Source organism: Zingiber officinale, chromosome 7A (genome assembly GCF_018446385.1).
Source record: "Zingiber officinale cultivar Zhangliang chromosome 7A, Zo_v1.1, whole genome shotgun sequence".
NCBI lineage: Eukaryota > Viridiplantae > Streptophyta > Magnoliopsida > Zingiberales > Zingiberaceae > Zingiber > Zingiber officinale.
Genome location: NC_055998.1, coordinates 139,693,044 through 139,706,149, shown reverse-complemented (window position 1 = coordinate 139,706,149; position 13,106 = coordinate 139,693,044). Strand labels below are relative to the sequence as shown.

General features: G+C 37.2%; 1 protein-coding gene across 2 annotated transcripts; it reads right to left on the bottom strand.

The window, feature by feature from the left end:
- Nucleotides 1–1,533: 1,533 nt before the first annotated feature.
- On the bottom strand, nucleotides 1,534–8,240 carry LOC122002862 (protein GET1-like). Of its 2 annotated transcripts, XM_042558215.1 has the most exons (8): nucleotides 8,080–8,240; nucleotides 6,722–6,801; nucleotides 6,476–6,546; nucleotides 3,974–4,044; nucleotides 3,831–3,912; nucleotides 2,087–2,136; nucleotides 1,882–2,000; nucleotides 1,534–1,785 (listed from the first exon to the last, which is right to left on the bottom strand). In XM_042558215.1, exons 1-7 carry the CDS (start codon nucleotides 8,188–8,190, stop codon nucleotides 1,914–1,916), a joined length of 552 nt encoding a protein of 183 aa, XP_042414149.1. In that variant the 5' UTR covers nucleotides 8,191–8,240; the 3' UTR covers nucleotides 1,534–1,785; nucleotides 1,882–1,913. The 2 variants fall into 2 exon arrangements, 1 of the variants encoding a protein (XP_042414149.1); XR_006117735.1 differs by having other exon boundaries at nucleotides 1,882–2,136.
- Nucleotides 8,241–13,106: the final 4,866 nt, after the last annotated feature.

The window sequence follows — 13,106 nt, the reverse complement described above, 5'->3', positions numbered from 1 at the left end:
TCATATCTTTCCTTCGATCTATTTTTTTTTTAAAATTATATAATAACGGCTATTATAACTATACAGTTGATCCTGTAATTAATATAATATAATATTAATTAATATTGATAAAAAATTATATATATTATAATATAATAATATAATACTGATTAGTATAATATTAAATAGTTTGATTAAAAACTAAACTTTCTATATTATAATAGTTCGTATTTGTTATAATATATTATTGTTGACTAAAAATAAAATGTTCATATGACAAAATTACAACGGTTACAATTTAATATTATTAATGTTGAATAGATATTAACAGAGTTAAAGTATGGTTATTATAATTTAGTAGATATGATTTCGTAATTGCTATAATAATATGAAAAAAATCATATTTAAAAAAGCATATGATATTATGATAGTAAATAAGAAACCCTCCGTTTCATGATTCTAATAAAAAGTATAAAAAAACAACTTCCAAATTACTGTGTAATAGTAAGTTCACCTTGGGATATTTTATACATCTAGGATTCAAAATCCAAGGAGCACAAAAAAAATTTACCTTTAAACTAAAATATCACTTGTGCTTTGATTTATCATGATTATCGATAAAAAATTTTAATAGAATCGGACCGATCATCTTCAAAATCAATTAAATCATAAGACCTAAATATTTAGATTATTAAAAACATAAGAAGTAAAAAACGCTCCCCTCACTTGAGCATGGTGCAACAACAAGACATTTAGCAAATTCTTCAAGCATCTACAGTTTAAATCTTAACTAAGGCGTATTACAAAATATGTTTTACTAGTGAGATGAAAAATCTAGAACGTTGGTTATCCAGTGGGTGTACCAAAGGCTCCCCTCACTTGAGCATAGTGCAACCTTTAATGGATTATCTAAGCATCTACGGTTTAAATTTTAATTGCGGTGTAACTGTGTTACAGGATATTTTTTTTTTAATGAGATGAAAAATCTAAAATGTAAAAATAATAATAATAAATAAAAGTAAAAACAAAAAAAGCAACACTTCTTTTCTTGTTCCCAAAAGAGATCTTAATGTTTCAGTCGTGCGTTTCTTGCTGATTTCTGGTGACCATTTCAAATTGATTTGCTTCGTGTAAAATATTGTCTAGAACTTGTGACAAAGTTGCCCTACGTTCACATTCATCCATATTTCTTTATGGAATTCATGTTCATTTTCATTATAAGGTTAATTGATGCCTCACTTTCACTGTATTCGAATTCAATAAAGATTTCAGTGATTGATTTTCATTTATATTTGTCTTGATTAAGATGATGATGTTATATGCAATTTGGTCATCCAAACATTTGAATGAAATCTAAAATGGCACTATGGCATTTCTAACTGTCTTGCTCTGTTAAACCAGACATTTGAATGAAATCTTCAATACAAGCTTTCTTGTTCATCAAATTACAGAATGAAAATAAAGATACTTCATTGTTTCGGCAAGAACATGGTTACTATAACATCAAACTATCACCACAAAGACCAACATACTGGAAGCATTATTTATCACAGATACTGCTAAAGTAAACAATTTATCAGACAAAATGGTCAGGAAAAATCACTTTCCCATTCCTTTCAAAAATGTTGTACAAAACAAAGTTTTTACATGTCAGAGTCAGAAAAATATAGCATAAATCTGAAAAAGCAGTTGAACACATGGAGTGTTGCCGCTGCAAATTAAGTGCCTCAATACGAAATGTATGCAGCTTCGTAAGTTTATTGACCAATTGAGTGACATGGTACACACAAAAGTAGAGGAAAAAATCTGAACATAGACAAGAAAGGAAACAATGAATAGCTAAAAAGCAAAAAGGCAATACATTTTGTGATCCTACAAAATCAGAATAGACAAGCTACATACCAGACAAAATCTTAGGTTTGGTAGTCCTACGTTTAACTGCTGAAAAAGGTTTTTTGGAACTTTTGCCACAAGAATTTGCTGACACGAGAAGTTAAAACCAGCCATGGAATTATGCCAACCTGCATTTAGAACGAAGGAAACAAAATTCCTGCAACTCAATTCCACAAGTCATTGTATTTCCAGACAATTCAAGCAATGAATCTACCATGATTTGGCCTGTGGCAGCATTTCCAGACTTCCAGGACAATACTCTGCCTGCCAACACCAGCAAAATACATCAAACTTTGAGCAGTGGTAAATTGCAAGATGAAGTCATAGTAGAATTAAACAATTTAATGGAGAAACTAGAATTTGAACAGGCATCCACAGGTTTTCCACCACGTTTTTTTTTTAATTTCTTTTATTACACTACAACTAGTGGCAAAACCCTTCACTCATCATCTCTTCAAATTAGTTCAAGTGGATCTGATGCTTGTGTCATTTCAGATTCTTCAAATTTAGTCTGATTGAATGGGAAGATCTCAGTTAGTTCTGTGAAAGCATCCAGTATTAATCAACAAGAGTATCTGAGTGTCCAACACAGTAGGTTTTAAGAAATTTAACTCATGAGTCATGACCCATAGTAGTATTGATATTGAGTGCCCACTTGGGATGTCAATGACTGAATGTTGATATCCGACATGGGCACAAAGTGATTAGCTGAAGAAACCTAGTAGAGGTATTCAGAACTCACTGCATAAAGAACAGACTTTTGCAGATATATAGTTCTCAAGCTCGCCTACCATAAATGAATACAATCTTTCAATATACAATCTCAAAAACTAATCTCTAGTGGTTCGGTCTAGAACTCCAAATGCCAGGCTGATGTAGTTTAATAGCTGCAATCAATTATCAAATATACCTGCATAGCACTTAGTTTCCTACTGCTAATGTGTCAATTTAAATTATTATTTTGAACTCGCTACATAAAGAATGGATTTTTGCAAGTAGCCAAGTACATATTTTCTAGCTTGCCTATCATGTATGATTGAATGAATACATATCTTTCAATATACAGTCTCAAAAATCTCCAAGATCTACAGAGCTATGGTCTAGAAAATAGAAATCCCGTGCCAAGCTCGTGTAGTTGAGTAGTTATAAACAATCACCAATATCCTCATTGTACTTAATTTCCTTCTACTAATATGTATCAATTTAACATTACTAGCTTGAACTGTGAAAATTGCCAAGTCAAAAATTGATTTGCTTTTGGCATACCTCTTGTACCTAGACATTGAAGGGGACATTCTACTGATTTACCAACCTGCCAAAACTGTGTTTCTTGTTTTGCAAATGCCCCGATCTAAAGTCAACAGGAGTGTCTGTAAAACAACCCATCATACTTTTGGCAGCTAGTTTCATAGTTTCTTTGCTAATTAATTTCAAAAAGATCAACAACTTAGCAAATTCATTTCTTTTACATGAGAAACCAGGTTGGTCTGCCAAATCACTAATTACTTCCAGCGGACTACTAGTAATGAAAATTTTCCTGTTCAAATAAAGTAATTTTCCCTTAAAACAATTGAATTCCTTAAAAGCAGGCAATGCTTTAAGCCTTTCTTTTAATAAAGCAAAAGTTTTACACACCAAGCTCAGTATTGCACTCAATACTGAAAATTATCCAACAACAAGAAGCTTCACCATTTTACAGGCTTCTGTTTAGAAGCCTTCCAATAGTTCTTGTATCTCACCAACAAATGTCTCAATTCTTATGAGTGCAACAACACAGAAGGCAAACAAACTAGAAATGAAATAACAACCTATAATATGATCTGCCTCAAATTTGATAAAAAATAAACATGCATAACAAATGTAAAGATGTTACACAAACACACTTCAGGCATCACTATAATGGAACACGAAATGTTTAATATTTCATAAAGAATGAAAATAACCTATAAATATCTTACCAAAAGGTTGCAATAGATGTTGGGGGACTGCTGCAACAGGAACTCCCCAAAACCGAAGTACAAGACCACCATACAACAGTACCTGTACAAAAATAAATGATTGGACCACATTCTTTCAGAAAAATGAATAAATAAAACATCACCTTCAAAGCCAGCAAGGCCCTCCCAGACAGCTCATATAACCAGGTTTTCTCCTTCTTGCGCTCTTCTTGTTCTGCACGCATTATGTGAAGGAAAGAACATGTTTAGAGGATTACTACATGATCGTGCACATTATTGAGGCTAACATGAGAAGTAACTAAGTTGAAAATTATGCAAGATCTGATACCAGAACCAACCAGGGTGCTCTGAACTTCTTGACTTTAATGATAATAAGAAAGATCATATTTCACAAAATTAAAATCCCTTGGGATTTGGGTTTATGTTTCTAACAGGAAAAGTATATATAAATACTTTGATTAAATTTCAGAAAACTTACGTTGATGTTTTGTTTTGAAAATAAATAGCAATACTATGAAGGATTCTCAGAACATAATTAAACATAAGTCGATAACATTTAATCTCAATCTTATTTGATGAGAATAAACATATATAACACTTAATAACTCATCTCCTACTGCCAATTTTAATACTACGGTTCTATTTCCAATACACATCTTCACTTTCGCAACATATCCCTATAGTTTTAACTAGCATAACACACTCCATTTTTATGATTTAACTTTTCCATTATACCAAATATGAGATTTTGTATTTCCGATTTCTTTGGCATTTTATCCCACTCATCTTGTTTTTCATTAGCATGTCCTTTTCATTCTCCTTCTGATATTTAGCAATTCTAATATTTTCTCTTAAAAGTGGATTGTTAGTCCAAGTTGCTTAACTAATTCTATCCTATGACATGGATAAATTTCTTGATCGCACAGGCCCATGGGAAAGGAAAAAAACTACAGTATTTTGCACCATGTTTAGCTCCATTAAGACCCATTCTCTTCTTGACATTGTCATAGTCAACCTCCACATTCTTTGGCATGAAAGTTTGAATCTCACATGTCTACCATTTCACCACCAATGCACCTTGCTTCTCGGCTTCTCTCATGGTACCAAACCTTTCCAGACCATAATTTTTTCTATTCTTTTCCGGTATTTCACCTGAAGATAAAGGTTATAGATCTAGATCCAAACCACTTAATCCTTGCTGAAATTGAAGAGTGCAGATTGTGATTAGCCAAATTATGAAGATCATTCCAAGTGTTCTTAATAAAGACACTAGGTATGTCAAGGAGGCAAGGAACTAAATTGCTCAAGGAATTAGGTGATTACCCATGTGAAACAAGGTGTTATTTATTCTAAAATATTAGTAGACATATAATACATCTAGAGATAAATATAATCAGAAATCACTATCATTTCATATGAAAATGGGTTACAGCAACAGCATGCTGGGTTTGCAAATTGCACAGTATGTGCTGGTGTTAATAAAGGCATACATGGTTGGATGCATGTTCACAGATCACTGTAAAGTCCATAGATCAAGCAACCAAGCAAAACATTATTAGTCAAGAACCATAAAAGGTATTCAGTTCATTACTTGTCAGGTCTTGTTCTTCTCAGAACATAATGCTCCGCACAATATGAAGCCTTTTTTTTATTGAAATTTATATTTGTGCAAGAAAAAACATAATTACCATAATCTAAATTACTACATTAAAACTGTTGCCTTTTTCTTGTAGAACAGACAGTAAAAGAATCAATTCCAATCAGTGTTCTAGAAATCGGCTTAGGCGGCCTCTTAGGCGCTGCCTAGGTGCTAGGCGTCCGCCAGCTGCACCGAAAACATGCTAGTCGGCCAGCTTAGACAGCCATGGCGCCTAAGCAGGATTGCGCAACCCTAGGTGCCGACTAATCGGTTGAATTGTTTAGGCGTCACGGAAATAGTGTAGGGTTTTTATGATTTATTTTAATTTGGGCCTTTAAATTTAAAGCCCAATTAAAAAAAAAACTGAAATGTAACCTTGAGTTTGTGTCTGATAATGATATTGAGTTTGTGTCCGATGAAGAACAAGTTTTTGAAAATTATGGAGAACAAGAAGTAGTAGAATAAATTTATAATATTTTATTAGTTGTGTAATTTTGAACTTATTTTAAATTTGATGTTATTGTGTTGGAGTTATAGAATGTGATTTATTATGTAATTTATGTTAATATCGTGGAATCTACCTAGCGGCTCCTAGTCCCTGCCTAGACGGCCTAAGCGCTGGTCTAGCGCCTAGCGAATTTTAGAACCTTGATTCCAATAGTATAAAAGAAAGACAATAGACTAAAGTTTGTGAATATTGGCCAAAACTATGTCTCACATATGATCCCAAACAAGTGCTAAGTTTGACATTAGTTTTATCAGAATGTACTATGATTTTACATCAGGTAGAGATAGGTCTTATCATTTTATAAACTTCAAAATTTAGGGATGGTTAGTAGCAAAGTGAATTATTCTATTAATAGTGAAGCACCAATATATTGTGGTTATTTAAGCTTGCAAGCAGTCAATGATTAAGTAAGAAATGGCATACTACTAGATCACATAATGCAAACCTAAAACATTATGACTAGTAAAATGAAAATCAAATTAATAGCATGTTATGTACTTCTAAGCAGCTCCTTTTCCTTGGCTGCAGCTAGTCGTTTAAGTTTAGCAGATTGAGCAAAGGTTGAAGGCCTGTAGTACAAACCAACAAAAAAGAATTCATGTTAGGTATGAAATAGAAACAAAAGTAAGCATTGTGAAGCTCTAACTTGAGTATCATAAAGGATTACAGAAAAAGGATTATAACAAAAAAAAGACAGTTTAATGAACACTACAATAACCTCTTCTACTATTGGTTAACACCTACGTTGATAGGGAGCTAGCCTCTTTGTAAAGTTCCTTGATTTCTTTGCGCAGTTGAACTTCTTCCTCACTTGTCATTCCTTTCTATAAAGAACAAAAAGTAAAACAAAAAACTCAAAATATACATGCACAAATATAAATTAAAAAATGAATGTGGTTTATACTTAATAGGAAAATCAATATCATTTATACATGAAGATCAGTATACAACACAACATCATTTAAGTTGAAGCATATGAAGCTGAGGCAGTTGCTAACGAATTTGCTTAGACACAGGTAAGATCAAGTCAAGTTTTCAGAGAAAAATTCAACCCAGTGCAATTAGATTTGAATTACACAAAAAAAAGCCCAAAACTAAAAATACAAAGGAAAAAACTGAGTAGGAAATTTCAGTTCAATTCAAATCAGATTAAGGGTTCTTTCAGATTTTTGGATCCTTTGAATTTTACAAGATATTGTATATATGAGGTATATGACATGAGTATATCAATAGATCATGTTGGTTAAGTTTTTCAAATTTTATCTAACCCGAAAAATCAACCCCAGTAGAAATTTTACAATATTTAAACCTGAACAAGAACCGAAATCTAATAAAACTCAAGTTTCTAGTTCAGTTTTAGGTCGAGTTGAGTATATCAAGTTTCTTGTTCACCTCTACTTAGTTGTCAACCCTAAAGATCAGAGTGTTTGTTGTCATGTAGGTCTACTAGGTCAAACTCATACTAACAAAGGTTTGGGGTGGTGTTGATGTAGGTTACCCGTATATACCTGCATCAGCGTTATACAAGTGTAAGACAATCAAGGGCATTGAGTTAAAAAGACATTGAAATGACTGTTGTCGTTATTGTAATACATGAGCATGGTTATTATTCCTTTTTGCTATTTCCTCTCCATATAGGGTACGATTTTCTCCATTAATTTTTTGTTTTAAAAAAAAAGTTCTCCGCAATTGTGATATGTCACATTTCATAACAAATCGGGTACAGTGAGATGGAACAGGTAAAATTGTCCCTGTATTATCACATTAGATATTGCAATTAATCATCCCTGACTATCGATTGGTGAAGATTGACAAATACCATCACCAATGCCTAATCGAAAAATACAATGGTAAAGAAAAATACCATCTAAAGTTGCACGGAAAAACAATCTTAATACTCATAGATTTCCACCCCTGCCTACCCGAAAATTAGGGTAATACCCCACTAGATCTTCACCAAAAACAACTTTTCGCAACCACCTGAATCTTCAGCAGAAAGATCAAAAAAAAAAAAAACATGATACAGAAGACTCGTAGAGGAAGGGCGATTCCGTAGGGATTTATTCGGACAATTTGGCGACAAGAAAGCTCGAACCGCTAACCTTTTTGACGATATCCAGGAAGCCATCGAGGGACTGAAGAGCGACGACGAGGAGGAAGATGCAGAGAGGGGAGAAGAAGGAATCGCCCCCGCCGGAAGGGACGCCGTCCATGTCTGACACCGGATCTGAAGCCGTCGGATGAGATGAAATGATTAGCTCCGGTCTGAACTTTGAACCTGACAGCAGGGGAATTTATAGGCGATCTGACAATACCGAACCGGTCAACCGCTTGCAACCCATTTACTAAGCAAACCGGTCGGTTCGATAAATTTAGTATATTAAAAAAAACATTTAACACGTAAGATATTTGTGAAAAAAATGCATTAATTGCTTTTATAAGAGTTCATTTAAATTTGTTCAATATAGAAAATAAATAATTTTAAATATGAGTGAGTTTGACTTGTTAATCTATATCAAGTGAAAATAAAATTGTTAATCTGCATTTGCTCAATTGAGTATTTTCCTATTTGATTTCATCTTCTACTATTTCTTCATTTTCAGCCCTCCTCCTCCCTCCTCCTTAGTGTATTATAATTATGTAAGATAGCCATGAGATAACGTTGAGTTGGCTACCATTGGACAGAATTTACTACAATCTTCCCGTAATATTTAACTAATTTATCTCTTTAAAGATAATTTTTCAAATTTATCTGATGATTATGAAATCGATCATGTACTTTTACTATATAATAATTATATAAGGTAAAGGTGAAATATATGAATATAATATAGATGCATTGAGATAATAAAATATAATGATACGATAATGAAGAGAGGGCACCATTAAAAATAAGTCAAAGTAAGGAAAATCGACTGATGTGAAAGTCAAAGTCAAGAAAGGTAAATAGATATTGTCTACAAATCAGGCGAGCTTCGACTGAGTTATGGTCGGACAGACGGTACGTCCGAACGGGTGAGCAAGGCCAAGTGGACAACATAAGGTTACGAAATAAATGGACAGGACATACCTCGGCCACCGTCCCTATCGAACGGGAGGCGTGTCCGTTCTGGGGAGGAGCCCTCCGATTACGAGAAAGCTAAGTGAAGGAAGATTGCTCTGTTCAGCACAATCGAGCAGGACGCGTCTCGACTGAGCGGCCACCAGTCAGCCTACAACGTGACCCACTTACGTATCTCCTCTTACCATTTTGGAGCTTTGTGCCACTGACAACAGAGCTTGTTCCGTATGCAAGTTATACGATAAAAGCTTCTAGCTTGTTATATCAAGAATTTATATGTTCGCTTAAGGAAAGGTGTCAGGGGCATTTTTGGACTGGATGTTTGGAAAAATGTGCATCTACTTTGAGATGCGTGCACAAACACTACAGTGACTATAAAAGGGGGTTCCTATTTACAAATGGAGGTATGCGCAACTTTATCGTTTCGCACACTCTAGCTATAGTTTTCTACTATTCTCCACTTGCTAGAAACTGACTTGAGCATCGGAGGGCCAATACGGGGAGCCCCTTCTCGGTCCGGCACTAATACCTCTTGTGTTGTAGGATCGCATGGAGTCTCCACTTCGTCAACCTTCAAGCCACATCCCTAGCTTGTCATCTTCTCTGCTTTCGCACAAGATCATATTTGGCGTTGTCTGTAGAAACTTCACCTGAATCTGAAATGTGAAGATGGAATATGTTGGATGACTTACTACTGTAACATTAACGCAAGAAGACATGGAGCTGTTGATATAAGCTTGAGCTTCAAATATGGTGGAGCAACAGCAGATAGCAGTTGATTGTCGAGCGAACAACCCAGCGGCATCGATGATAAGACAACAAGCTAATTCCAGAGCTCGAGCAGAGGACGTCGTCATTCACAAGTCAAACAATAGGTCGACTGGCGCCTTCCGGAATGCTCTGAATGCATAATCCCCTACCACCGTGCATTGTTTCGTGCGCCCTCGGAAGAACATGGTCGAGCGGAAAGGACACAAGGGTCCTCTTCAGGTCCTCTTCAGAGGGCGTGCCCGTTTGGGACGGGTGGAAAGGCAAAGCACCCCAGCTCGACAACACTCCCGAACAGATCAATAGGCAGTTCTCTCAAGAGATCTTGGACAACCAACTGCCACCGCACTATAAACTGCTGACGATTGGAGAGTACACGGGGGTGACATACCCGGAAGACTATCTCATCAAATTTGATAATATAGTCACATTCCATCAGTACACTGACAAAGTAGAGTGCCGAGTATTTCTCACTATGCACTCTGGATCGGCGCAATGGTGGTTCGGGTGCTTGCCGATCGGATCCATCGACAACTTCAAAGACTTCTGAAAGATGTCCCTATAGCATTTTGCAAGCAGTCGCCGAAATTAGAAGATGAACGTTAACCTATTCGCGGTCAAACAAGGGCCCAAGGAAGCATTTTAGGCCTACATCAAGAGGTTCAACAAGGTGACCATGTACAAACCCATCGGCCGCCCCGGAGATCTTGGTAAGTTCTTTTTCCCAGGGACTTACGAATGATGGCTTCTTTCGATCCCTCATCCGAAAGCCCTCAAAAGACTTCGACCAACTAATTGGGTGGGCCACCAAGTATATTAATGTTAAAGAGGCGCAAACAGCTCAGAAGAAAGAGGTGATTCTCGAGCCGACGATCACCACGGAGCAGATTGGCTCACACCCACCAACCATTGAAGGGGCCCAGAGCGGGCACCACTCAGTGACATCCAGAGACTCGAGCTCATACGGTTTAGCATGTGAAGGCAGAGCAGCCTAAGTTCACTAAGTCGTGATCGTGGACGCCGCTCTTCTGTTCTTATCATCGATAGGTCATGCACAACACTAGAGATTGCTATCATTTCAAACCAAAGACATGTCGATCGGCTTCTTCGAGATTCCGCCGTCGATCCCCGTCTCCTAATCAACGCCACCATTGCCGATCAGGAGGACGGCAAAAGGGGAGAAGGACAGCAAACAAACTGCACCAACAACAGGTTGAGCGAAGAGATTATGAGAGGCCTACTCGATCTTCTGCCTAGCAGGCACGCCCATCAGCTCAAGAAGAGGAGAATCGTCGCAACACCGCTCATGGCGATATATGCATGATCGTAGGAGGCCCAACCAACGACGATTCCAACTGGGCTCGAAATTCACATGTCCGATGATTGGAAATACATTCTGTCAGATGCAGCAAGGAGAGAGCAGAGGTGCCGAAGATCAGTTTTGGCCTTTGGGACTTAGAGGAAGTGGAAGTCCCTCATGACAATATCTTGATTATCTGAGCGGTAATTGCTAACTATAATATTCACCGAACCTTTGTAGATATATCTAACTCGGTGAATATTATATTCAAGAAGATGTTTGATCAACTATAAATTGATTAAAGTGAGCTAAAGCCCATGACAACGCCCTTATACAGATTCACAGACAATAAAGTGTTGTTGATCGGCCATGCTCGGTTGACCATATCACTTAAAGAGGAACCACTCAAATGGACGAGGATAATTAATTTCATCGCGGTGGACACCCCATCCGCTTACAACGTTATATTGGACCGATCGATGCTTAATGAATTCTGAGCGGTCATCTCCATGTTTTGCTAGAAGATCAAGTTCCTTGTGGAAAACTCGGTCGGGGAAGTAAAGGGCAACCAGCTAACTGCCTGCCAGTGTAACATTGAAATTGTAAAGACTAAGGCGTGTGCCGCTCGGAAAGCCCAACGGTTGGAGGTGAATGTAATTCTAGAAGAGCCTCCCACATTGGTCTATGAAGAAAAGGAAGAAGTTCAGGTGCATCCCACCCAACCGGAGGCCACAACCTTTATAGCGGTCGAACTGAGTATGCAGAAGAAAGCGAAGCTGATTGCTTGTCTAAGGCAAAACCATGATGTATTTGCATGGGCGACTCATGAGCTCCTGGATCTCCCACCATCATAGGGCAACATGAATTACATGTCTGACCAGACATAAGGCTAGTGAAATAAAAAAAAAAGATTTCAATTCAGAGCAAAATTTGATCACCCGAACAAAGGTAGAGAAGTTACTTGTGTTGATACAATTTGTACTAATGATCTAACTCATGTTTTGGTGAATGACAAGGGGTCTAAAGTTAGAGTGTTTTGTTGTCTAACCTTTCTACCAAGTGTGCAGGAGTTGACTGGTCTGAAGGACCTGCCACCAGACTGAAATCCAGCTAGGTCTGCGGGATCCGATAGATGGTGGGAAGTCCATATAGGTTCGCAGGGCCCGATATTTGGCGGGAAGTTCAGTTCGGTCCGTGGGACCTGACAACCGACCGAAGTCCAATTGGATCTGCGTACCTGACAACTGGCGGGAAGATCGGTGGGTTAAAGGGAAGGCAAGTGATTGCAAGCGGTAAGTAAAGATAAGCAACTAAAGGAGAGATTCAGTGAGGACCCGTTCCCCGTTGAGGGAGCTGTAGGCATCAATTCAACTTCGGTTTATTTGGAAAACATAAGTTGAGATCTTGACTAGATCCTGGTCTCGTAAAGACAGGATCTAATTAATACTCACGTTATATTATGTTGTGTTAACTCTGTTTTGCAGGGTAAAATATTTCAATTGTCTGGACTAATCTTTTCTTGTAGGAGGAGAGGCTGAAGACAAGGGGTTCGGGCACCTGGAATCAAAGAATTATCCCCAAGCTGACATGGAGTGCGTCGATTGACCGAGCCACGTGGTCCAAGTGCCCGGAGGGGTTCCAGGCGTCCGGAATAGACCTATTTAAAGGGCTTCGACCCGAAGCTTCAGAACAACAACTACTACAAGTTTCCTTCTTGCTTGGTGCTCTGAAAAGGCTCTTGTAACGCTGCTACGCTCCACCGACAACCGGACTTCAACTTTACTTAGTTTCTTATTGTCGGTAATATAGTTCTTGCACTTAATTTGTAACCTTTCGAACTATTAGTGGATTGTCCAATGAAAGCACTAGATGAGTACGGACCTTAGAGTAGGAGTCTTCGAAGGCTCCGGACCAAGTAAAATCAACTTGTGTTAGCGTTGCTTTCTTTTGCTTCCATTTTTCGTTGCGTAACTTAAAGTTTAAATCGAGTTTTTTGACGA